This window comes from Pinus tabuliformis, chromosome 8 (genome assembly GCF_031772625.1).
Source record: "Pinus tabuliformis cultivar Carrire ecotype Pingquan chromosome 8, CPIR1, whole genome shotgun sequence".
Lineage (NCBI taxonomy): Eukaryota > Viridiplantae > Streptophyta > Pinopsida > Pinales > Pinaceae > Pinus > Pinus tabuliformis.
The window spans coordinates 1269543792-1269555353 of NC_142294.1; the positions used below are offsets into that span (position 1 = coordinate 1269543792).

General features: G+C 40.6%; 1 protein-coding gene across 1 annotated transcript; it reads right to left on the reverse strand.

The window, feature by feature from the left end:
• Nucleotides 1–6457: 6457 nt before the first annotated feature.
• On the reverse strand, nucleotides 6458–10936 carry LOC149240005 (uncharacterized). Its single transcript, XM_089370030.1, has 3 exons — nucleotides 9545–10936; nucleotides 7394–9409; nucleotides 6458–7174 (listed from the first exon to the last, which is right to left on the reverse strand). Exons 1-3 carry the CDS (start codon nucleotides 10934–10936, stop codon nucleotides 6458–6460), a joined length of 4125 nt encoding a protein of 1374 aa, XP_089226156.1.
• Nucleotides 10937–11562: the final 626 nt, after the last annotated feature.

Consider the following 11562-nt stretch of genomic DNA (forward strand, 5'->3'; position numbering starts at 1 on the left):
AACCTGAGTAGTGCAATAGAGACCTGAAACAAGCAAGAGATACATTGTCGCCATAAAATTGTGAAAAAGATACAGGAAATGCTTGATGTGATTTAGAAAGGATTCACGTGAGGACCTGGAAGCAAAGAAGTAACACTGTCGTGGGAGGGTTGTTGAATGACAAGACTGGCGATAGACAGGGGTGGGATCGGTTACCTCCAATCATCGCTTGCAATTTCCACCGTTCGATGGAAGTTGTGACATGTGTATGAGCAGGACAAGGCCAGATGTGGGGAGTATTGAAACTCGGAAACACCAAATACAATTCACTTGATGAAAGTCTAGAAAACTCTTAACTACAGTAAGGTGAATTGATTAATGGAGACCGTAAACCCAGTTTCCTATGCATTGAATGGTATGAAAGGATCCAATGATACAACTGTGATAAGATTAAGCATTAAATAAAATCACCTCCATGATAATCAAGTCTTTCAACCCAAAAATAAACCACTTCTAAATTAGTATTACATATGTGCTACTATGAAATGTTATAAAGGTGTTGGTGTGAGTCTTAAGGTTATATAGGTGACGTGGCCAATTGTATTGGAAATATTTTGTGACGGTATTAAATGTTTACTTGAAAGTTAGACATTATAATTACATCTAATATGTTTTTCATTTAAGGAAAAATATGGTAATAATGCATTTATCCATAGTATGCTTCACTGTTTTTTGGATATTTTGAAGATGACTATTACACCCGTCTTGGATGATCTTACCACCTAAGCTAACATGATTGGAGATCAATGTAAGGGTAGAAGATATGACTGTTACACACGTTTTGGATGACCTTACCGCCAAAGCTATCATGGAGATAAATGTAGGGGTAGAAGATGCTTTAGAAAAGCTCGTGGGAGATAAAGGCAATCTCAATTTAAAGGAACAACGTATCAGTGGGAGATAAAAACTAGAGCTCTACCTGCCACTTAGGTTTACATTGTCATTAACCCATCGTGAAAGTATTTAGAATATCATCATCATTAACTTTTTCATAATTTAGCAATGTCTAAAATTGTGTGATCCTTAAAAGAACTAAAACATCCCTTGCGACATTATAACCCCATAATCTAGTGCCACCCTCAACTCTTCCTAATATTTGAATCCAAAACCCGTTAAACATCATAAAACATAAATACCTCTTGGGATACTATTACACCACTATCCACTCCCACCCTCAGTCTTTCAAATCTTTCCTGTGATATTTGAATCGAAAACCTTATGGAGAAAACTCCATTAAAACAAACTAATCTACCAGTCATATAGACCATCATTACACAATTATTCAATTCAGACAAATTATTAAGACCGATAGACAAAGCCATAAGAATATGGTTCACCGAGTCCACCAATAACTCCCATGTTATACATTCGCAGGGTCATTCTCTTCCTTCCCACAAAGATTTCCTCTATTTCGATGTAGACTCCATGAAGTCAAAAATAAGCTATTAGTAAACATGCCGAATTCCTTTGGTGCAGTAATGTCTCTCGTCATCGACCACACAAGCTAGGGCATTACGTTCGTGGCTCAGCAATCTGCACAGTTTCCTCGTTTCAACGACTACAAATAGAGGCCTATCTTTCAACACGTGGTAACAAGGATGGAAGACATGGACAAGTTGTACGCACATTTTGCAACTAGGAAAGAGCAAACAACAATCCATTTGGAATTAACACACGTACTCCATGTGGGATTTTATGGACGAACTTGCACGAGAAGGTGGAACCCTGTCAGCGTCGAACGATTGAGCAAGTGCAAATTCGAGGAGATAGTCCAGCTGCTCTGCATGATGGACACCACGACCGACGAGGATGGGTGAACTTGCCGCGGAGGTTCCATCAACAGATCAGGCGACCATTTTAAACCTGATTTGATATGACGTACGGGTCCAATTGGGACCTGTTTCTACGGATGGATCACTGTTGGCCTTCCGCGTCATCGTGAGAGAACTTTTTATCACGCAATTTTTCCGTGATACAGATAAAAACAACTCTGGTTCAGTCCGCGTAAATATGGACTAATCAAACCAGTTACAACCATGTCTATATTTATTCTCGTCCGTGTCCTTCCTTTTCATGAATACAACTACCTCGTTTTTCTAACGCATTCGACCAAGTGGCGTACATCAACTTACACGTTCAACCAGCCTCAATATGCTCATCATCCAAAGCATTGGACCGATTCTTTTCTAAAGATCGAACAAGTAAAAAGAAAATTTTTAATTCGAAAAAAATTCGACACTATACATCTTAAAAATTATCATTTTAAAAAATTTCTTGTTATAACTTGATATTTTCAGTCCATTTTTTTTTAATTAGTTTTGAATTTTGAATAAAATCCAATAAATTAGATAATATAATAACTTTACAAATACAATTCACCAAAAAAACTTCGCTTCAATACTTCTTTATTTCTAAATTTAAATTTAAAATATTTTTCTAATTTTAAAACTGATTTATCGAAAATCCTTCTTAATAAATATAAACATTTTTAAAAATAGTCATGGCAAAAATTAACATCTATTGCAAATTAACAAATTCTTACAAATTCAGTGTAACAAATTCTTCTTTTCTTATTTATTGGCTTTTTAATCCATAAAAACAATAATAAAATTAGAAATTATGAACTTTTCTATTCCACTCTGATTTTCCACTGTCTTTCCTTCGTACTGGATGCCATCCTACCACTATTTGTTTCCCATTCACATTCTCTCGTAGTGAATGAACACTCTGCTCCGTCAACGTAAATCACCCACCACAGATTTTGACCCGTTTAATTTTTTATTTAACCACCGTTGAAAACCCAATCGAATTTCATCGAATAATATGGTATTCGTATCGAATGGGCGAATTTTCGAATTTTTTAGCCCGATTCGGACAAATTTGGTAACTATCGTTGAAAGACGTAATTTTAAATTAATAGATATTTTAAATTTTGAAAGACTTAATTTTAAATTAATAGATATTTTGAATTTTTTCTATAATATTATCATTATATTTGGGTCACGCATGGTATTATGTATTTAGTGTGTGAAAAAGAAGTAATTTTAAATGAATTAATATTTTGAATTTTTTATATAATATTATTATTATATTTTTTATTTTGTATTTAATTTTGGGTTGATTGTTTATTAGTTTATTATGGATTAAAAATTTATATAGCTTATTCATAATTTAATCTTTAAGAATTTAATTTTTGTTATTTTTTATTATTATTTAAATTTATTTATTTGTAAAGTGATTGGTTGATGTTTTTATTTAGTAATTCATATTTCTATTAGTTACTAAGTTTTTGTTTTTTTGTTCATTTCATAAATATTAATAAATATTTATTCATTTCATAATACATTTTATTTTAAGCAAAGTGTTTTGGTAGAAATTACATAAGAGAAATTTTTGGCTAACAAAAATTAAAATTCAAAAAATCATAAATATTAAATAAATTATAATTTTATTTTAAATTGTTATTATTATTAATTAAAAAATTAATGCATATATATATATATATATATATATATATATATATATATATATATATATATTGTAGGCTAAGATGGTGCTCATTCTATTACTTCGATCAAAAAGAACATTACATCAGTTCATAAAACAGTATCTGCCCGCCCTCTAGGGGAAAACGGGCCATATTTCCATCTGTAATTCTTAATAGCAGCCCAAAAAAAATATGTCCACACTCTGATGGAATTTGCTAAATAAACTATGCAGTCCTGAAACTTACTAAAACTATTACAAAAGCTACTGCTTTGTATGATATGCATTCTCCTATCTTTGACAAAAACAAAGCTATAACCACAAAAATTTTTGCAAGTTCTAAACATATCTTGAGTTATTCATGGTCTTCCGCAGGTTGCTGCAACGCCTCTTCCGCTTGCTCCGGCTGATCCCGAGTTAGCATTTGCTGGATGGTGTTCAGTTTCTCCTCCATCCTCATCATGGCTTCGTCCTGTTTCAGCATGGCTACTCGCAGAAAACTCAGTTCCCGACGGATGTCAGGGCCACCCTTAGCCAAATTCACCATTTCCTTCGCCACTTGCAGCAACGCCTTGGCCAGGATTCCCTTCATCACCTAGTAGAGGTGAAGGGACTGTTTATATAAGGACATGCGTCCTCTGGTTTGCCCGGGTCGTGCAGCAGGAAAGTCTAGTCTTCTAATTCCTCATCTGACTGAACTTGGGTGGCTTCCTCTTCAAGCCTCTGCATTACCTTGCGAACCGCCTGGTTGGAAAGGCGAAGGAAAGCCTGTTCGGCTTTGCGCACACGGTCCGGAGCAGTCTCTTTCGGCTTCCTATTCCTTCCCGGCCCCCGCCTGGAAGTTTCCCCAGCCTCCTTTCCATGCCCCTTTCGACCACGGGCTCTCTTGATGGCCCGGTCATCTCCTTTGTCAGCAACGGTTCCGCGCTTCCTCAACCCATAACGCCGAATCATCATATCCTCAGCACCCGCAGGGTTCTCGATCACCTGCTCGGTTCCTTCCTCAACCAGGTGCTCGTGTTGACGTCCGCTGTCCTTAGCCGTGTCCGGGGCGATGTCTTCCTCCGAGTCGTCCTGTACCTCCCAAACAGAGAAGGAAGGCTCCTCCTGCATGAGGTTCTTGCCCTTTCTATCACTGGTTTCCTCCCCTACGCCCTGATGTTCCATCGCCTGTCGCTGCCTCTGCCTAGTCTCCATAATTCCCAGGGGATCGTCCCTCTTCAATCCCTGGTCTCCAGGACTGTTCGCTGCTGTTTTATGCCTCTCAATGGAGCCCGCCCCTCTTGCCCGGATGATGAACTCTCGCAATTCCTTCACCATCAACCCGCTTCGATTATATAGAGTATTCTTTGCCGCGGGGACGCAGAAGATACCGGTTATCGAATGCCGCCGGTCATTCTCCGGTAAACCACTCCTCCCTGCCATCTTATCATTACTCATTCCCTCTGCTGTGAATCCTGACGAGCCGCCTCCATCTCCAGTCATAGTTCGGGCATTTATAACCTTGCGTTGAGTGAACTTATTCCCAACCGCTTCACCTGTCACCGTAGTACTGTCACCCCGATCTAAGTCCTTCGTCCTGCTATCTGGCATGATGCTTTTGACAAATCTCGATTGCATCCTAATCTTACATCTGGCTCTCCACAACTCCCTATTAATCCGACCCGCTGGACCGCGCATTATCCTCCGTGGCTTGAACATGATCCACCTTGATGAGGTCTGCCAGCTCCTTCCACTCCTGATTACCTTCTATGGCTCTCCACTGGCTGTCAATTGAACTACCACGTCCATTGCAGCCCCAATTCGCCAACCAGTCTGCAGCCTGATTCCCTTTTCGACGCACATGGCTTATGATGCTGTAGTCTATACGTTTAATCAAGCTGGCTATTTCTTGGACAATGCCTGCGGTCCTCCAGCTTTTGGTTACTTTCTCCCAACCTTGCCCATTGTTGAGTCTCCTCAACATGTCCACAGCCAACTGCGAATCCCCTGTAATTTCTAGGTTGGTATAGCCATTCCTAATGGCAATTCGTAAACCTTGGTGCAGGGCCCAAAACTCAGCCTCATTATTGGTCATTTGTCCCCCCCATTCGGCATAGATCCACCTAACTTGATTATTACTGTCTCTAAAGATCCCCCCAAATCCAGCTTCTCCCGGGTTGCCCTTCGAGGCCCCGTCAAAGTTAAGCTTGATAAATTGGTCCCTCAGGTACGAGAATTTCTCTGGACTCTGAGTTCTCATATCATTGCTGGCCGAACATTTATAGTGAACCATCTCCAGTTTTAAATTAAGTTTGTTCAGGATTTCTTGTTCTTCTGGAGAAGTCTTCCAGTCATCACTTTCCCATTTATCAACTAGGATGGTCTCCCTCGTATACTCTACCACCTGCGCCCAAACTACATCTGGAGTTTTAGCCACATTCTGGAATATCCTCCTATTCCGTTCTTTCCAGACCGTCCAAAGAATGAAAGTAGATATCAGGTTCCAAGCCCTCTGGACAACCCGGCAATGGAAGGTTTCCTTATTCCACTGAAAAATTGTATCTTTAAATTCTCTAGTGTTGAATCCTGGCTTATTGAACAATCGTTTAGTTGATATCCATAGTCTCTCAGCATATGGACATCGAACCAGCAGATGATCTCTATCCTCCTCGTCATTGTTGCACAGATAGCATTGTGAGGGGCCATTGAAACCCTTCTTACGGATACGATCCCATGTCAAAATTTTATTCTTTGTGGCTAGCCAGACAAAAATAGACACCTTAGGCCACCAATTGGCTTCCCATATAGATTTCCATTCCCAATTCCTGTCTCCTCCATTTTGTGACCCCATTAGAAAATAGGCCTCTTTGGTAGAGAAAGTCCCCTTCATTGAACTCCCCCATCGAAGGATATCTTGCCCATGGCGAACTCTGAGTTTCCTTGATCCCATTTATTTCCGGTATGCGTCTTGGAGATCAGAATTAATACCCTGATCCCATTCTGTTGGTTCCTCCCAGACCCTCCAACCTTCCGACAGATCATTTTCCTTCCAATAATCCTTTACCTTCAGTCTGTTCCCTGCAATTTTATCACGGACTTGGAGAAGGATTTGAATGCTGTTCAGCCTTTCTCGTTGTTGCCAGCTATCTTCCCAGAAGTTTGCCTCTGACCCTCCTCTGATTTCCCAGAAAGTGTGCTTGTCAATCAGATCTCTGTTTTGAGAGGCTAATTCCCAAATAGTGGAGCCTCGAGGAATTTCTTGTAGTCTTATGATATCAACCGGTGAGTTGGGCATTCTATATTTGGTCCTCCAAATAGTTTTCCATAGATCACTTCCTCCACTAAGCCATCTCCACCATAGCTTGGCTCCCAGGACCTTGTTTAGAATTTCCGGGTCCCTTAAACCCAACCCTCCTTGTTCTTTTCTTTTGGTTAGTTGATTCCATGAGACCAAAGCCCATTTTTTCTTTTGATCAGCTCCACTCCATATGAATTTTCGGATAATTTCTCTGATTTTTGCACAAACCCCAGCAGGGGCAGCCATAATCGATAAAGGATAGATAGGGATAGCCTGAAGCACCGACTTAGCAAGAATAACTCTTCCTGCAATATTCAGAACTCTGAACGTCCAATTGGCAATCTTGTTATTAAGCTTGTCCAGCACTCCCTGCCAGTTTTTCAACTTTTTAGAAGTGAAGTCAAGGATATTGCCCAGGTATTTGGTGGGTAATTCCCCCCTTTTGAATCCAAGAATTCTGATTAGATGGGATCTGACGTGTTCTATTGTGTTGAAGATGAAGATGCAGGATTTATCTTTGTTGATTTCTAACCCCGAGGCAGCTGAAAATAGATCAAGGATCCTCCTTAGATTTTGGACTTCTCTTACCGTTGGTTCCCCAAACAGCATAATATCATCAACAAATTGTTGATGGGTCAGGGGCAAGTTATTTCCCCAAATTTGCAATCCTTTAATTCTATTTGCTGCTCTTTCTTGTTTGATGAATCTCCCTAGTCCTTCAGCAGCTAGGATAAATAAAAAAGGGGACAAGGGATCACCTTGACGAATCCCTCTGGAGGCGTTGAAAGTTTTTGAAGGACTTCCATTAACCAGGATAGAGAAATGAGGAGTGGATATCAGATTGTAGATCCAAGCAATCCATCTTTGGTGAAAACCAAATCTTTCCAGGACTGCAACAAGGTATTTCCAATTTAGTCTATCATATGCTTTGGATAAATCTAATTTTATCATCATACCTCTTTGTTTTTTAGCTTTCAAGGAATGGATCACCTCCTGAGTTACAACAAGACCATCAAGGATCTGCCTGCCTTCAACGAAACCCGTTTGTTCAGCCGAGATTAAGTTGTCTAAGAGAGGTTTTAATCTTTTAGCAATCAAGGACGTGATTATTTTGTAAATGACATTACAGAGAGCTATAGGTCTAAAGCCATTAGCCTCCTCCAGGTTGTCTCCCTTCGGAATAAGAGCATAAAAGGTAGAGTTAAGAGCTGGCCATACCTTTTGATTTATTCTTGATTCCTCAACAAGATCCAGAATTTCTTGTCCCAAGAAGTGCCAACCAGCCTGGTAAAAGTCCACAGTGAAGCCGTCCGGTCCCGGGGCTGTCCCTTTCTTCATTACCTTCACAACTTCTTCCAGCTCCGCTAAGGTCACGGCCCTCATGAGCGCTTTATTTTGATCCTCAGTGACCAGTCGAGGGATAGCAGAGCATATCTCTTGTATGGCTCTCGTCCTGTCAACTGGAGGTTCAGTTAAAATGTCCTTATGGTGATCTGTCAAAACTTGTTCAATTTCATTCTGTTCAACCACTCTTTCCCCATTTATGTCCTTAATTGATAGGATTCTGTTTCCCTGCCTGTGCTTGACCATGGCCTGGTGAAAGAATTTAGTGTTTCGTTCTCCCTCCCTTAGCCATTTTATCCTAGATTTTTGGCGCCAGAGGATCTCCTCTTGCTTCCTCCTCTCTTCCAATCTGCCGAGGATTACCCCTTCCTTGAGAATGCTTTCCTCCGTTCTTCCTTCCAGAATTATCTTCTGTTGGAGATCAGCCATTTCCCCTTCCAGATTCTGTTTATCCTCCAAAATGTTGCCAAATTCCTCTTTGTTCCATTTCTTGATTTTGCCTTTCAGCTCTCTCAATTTTAACTGGAACGTTTGCATTCTGCATCTGCCCTGACTAGTACTTTGTTTCCACCAATTCTCAACTTTCTTGATGAACTCTGGGTCCCTTAACCAGAAGGCTTCAAATCGGAAAGGCCTTTTCCCCTGGATCTTTTTGATGTCAATCTCTAATCGAATCGGCCAGTGGTCAGATCCCAGAGATGGAATGATCTTGGCCTCCACAAAAACATCTTTATTCATTATGGCTTCAAACACTAAAAATCTATCTAATCTGGAAGCAATTTGGTTTTTTCCTCCCCTTCTATTGTTCCAAGTGTATATCCCGTTAATGGTCTGGAGATCCACTAGCCGGAGCTCTTCTATCATCTCATTAAATCTGTCCATATAGTGATCCCTCCTCCTTATCCCTCCTTTTTTCTCTTCCAAGGATCTGATCAGGTTGAAATCTCCACCAATAATCCAAGCAGCTTCAGGATAAAGATTACGGACCGATTTAACACCGTTGATGAACTGTTCCTTATTCCCAGGGGTCGGAGGGCCATAAACTCCTGAAATAACCACCTGGTGTTTGGTTCCCACAACCCTTCCCAGCCCAGAAAGGATTCCACTCATACTCACCCAGTTATCTATAGTAATGTCATTTGGGTTCCACAGGATTGCGAGTCCTCCTGCAAAGCCTATTGCATCTTGCCCCATCACTTGGTATGGTAATCTACTTTTTTCTATGATTTCTTCAAGTTGTTGAATCAAAATCTTTGTTTCCTGTAAGATCAGAATACTAGGTTTTTCTTTTTTCAGCTTATCCTTCATATACCTTTGTTTTCCTCTACTATTCAAACCCCTAATATTCCAACTGACAATTATCATTTAAAACTTTTTATATGAGGGGAAGAATACCTCCGACAGAGGTATCACCTTACCTGAGTTTATCAATATCTCTCCCACCGTCTGGATCGTTTCACTCATTGGTTTCCGGCCTCTTTTTCTGCTGTTTTTGCCCGAGGTGCCTGTTCCTTTATCTTCAGTCCTTTGCTCACTCTCTAACATTGCTGGTGCATCCGGGGGTTCTCCTTTTTTCTCTTTGTATTTCTGGAAGACTTCCTTATATAGCTGCCTTTGATCTTCAGGTATGAATCTGCTGTCTAAATACTTCCACTCCTGGATCAGCCTTCTCATGATTTTCTCTTCTTCTGCTTCAGTTTCAGGGTGGTTTTCCACTTCCATCTGAGCCACTAATTCTGTTTCTGTTGCCTCTTCCTCTGTTTTTCCTTTGTTAGTTGTTCCTTTCCCTTTCTCCTCTCCTGAGATTTCCATTGGGATATTTTCTGGATCCGCATCATCTTCCAGATTTACTTCATATTCTTCATCTTCGCTCTGCAATACTTGATATTTGTTCTGATTTCTTGCTTGACTGGGTTGCTTTTGAGATTGAGTCTTTGGTCCTTCTTTATTCGGTCTTCTTTTCTTGACTACCTGTTGAAATCCTCTCTCTGGATCCTCCACTCTCCCGATGGTTCTCTGTTGATTCGCTTGACTTTTCCTGCTCTCTTCCTCTTTATTAAGAGGACATTGCCGATATAAATGGCCATACTCGTGACAGATTCGGCATCGGAAAGGGATATGTTCGTAATCAATTGGCTGTTTCCAGATTTCGTCATGGTACTCTACCTCAACATTTTCTGGGAGGGGATCATCCAGGTTTATGTAAACGCAGATTCTCGCATAAGCATTATACTTACCTCTTTTCGTAGCCTCTGCAATTTTGACAAAGCTGCCAATCGAGTTGCCTATTCCTTCCAAGATTTCCGGATCCCAGAACTCATCAGGAAGCCCAAATAACCTGACCCAGACTGGTGCATCAAGCATTTTCTCCTTTTCAGGATTATACCTCTCCTCCCAATACTTCATGAATAGACCCGCATTGTTCAAGAAATAGGGACCCTCTTCAAAAATTCTGTTCTTGTCCTCCAAATTCGAAAATATTGTTGTGAAAAAACCTTGAGCACCAAGTTTGAGATCTACCTGCCCCTTAGGTCTCCAGCGCTGGTCAATCCATCTGTAGAGTTCTCGCTCAGAAGGCCAATACCCAACAAATCGGCAGATTAGAGCATGGTCCCTCATATAGCAATTGTATTCCTCCAATTTATTATGGGGAACAACATACCTAGGCTGTTTCTGAGCCCTCGGTAAGCATTTTCCTCTCATTCGTTTCTGCCATAAGTTGCCCATTACTGGGATTTGATTTTCCCGTTCCGTATGCTGCTCTCCTCCCGTACTTGTCTCCCCCATTACCACGTTTTTGAAGGAGGGGATCTCTCCCCCCCCCTTGACTCTCCCATTTCGTTCAGGGCGCTATCACAAGGTTAGGTTCTCCCTCATTGGTTTTTTTACCTAACCCAACCCGTGCCAGCAAACTGATATACTCTGCCCTGGCAGGTCTGCGCGCTTAGCCCACGGTCAAAACCAGTCCGTGACCCTGTCACCCTTGTCTGCTAGCGCGAACCCTAGCGCTCCTTCAATGCATATATATATATATATATATATATCTATATATATATATATATATATATATATATATATATATATATATATATATATATATATATATATAGGGAGATTCTTAATTTTTGAATTGGTTTTGTTACAATGCAATGCCTTAGTAATATACATGTCAAAAAAATCATAATTCATGTTTGTATGACAATTTTTTTTATTAGCCCCGGATGCGGGTGTTCGCACGGCAGAGGAACGGAGGCCACATGGCCTGCATGTGATGCCTCGTGGTGATTTAAGGAGGGCAGATCAGAACGCCGCCGAGGTATTAAGTACTGAGGCTTTAACTCAGGGCTGTTAATGAGTTCGAAGGTGAACTGGAACGGCTGCAGAGCGCATTTATGGCGCCCAAGGCTCAAGAG

Excerpts from the sequence above, each read along its gene's own strand:
- LOC149240005 (XM_089370030.1), bottom strand. The coding sequence starts at position 10,936 with ATGGGGGAGACAAGTACGGGAGGAGAGCAGCATACGGAACGGGAAAAT. Across the intron at positions 9,410-9,544 it reads AGGTGATACCTCTGTCGGAG|GAAACAAAGATTTTGATTCA; the intron begins GTATTCTTCCCC and ends CTGATCTTACAG. Across the intron at positions 7,175-7,393 it reads TGCTGTTTGGGGAACCAACG|GGAGTGCTGGACAAGCTTAA; the intron begins GTAAGAGAAGTC and ends AAAAACTGGCAG.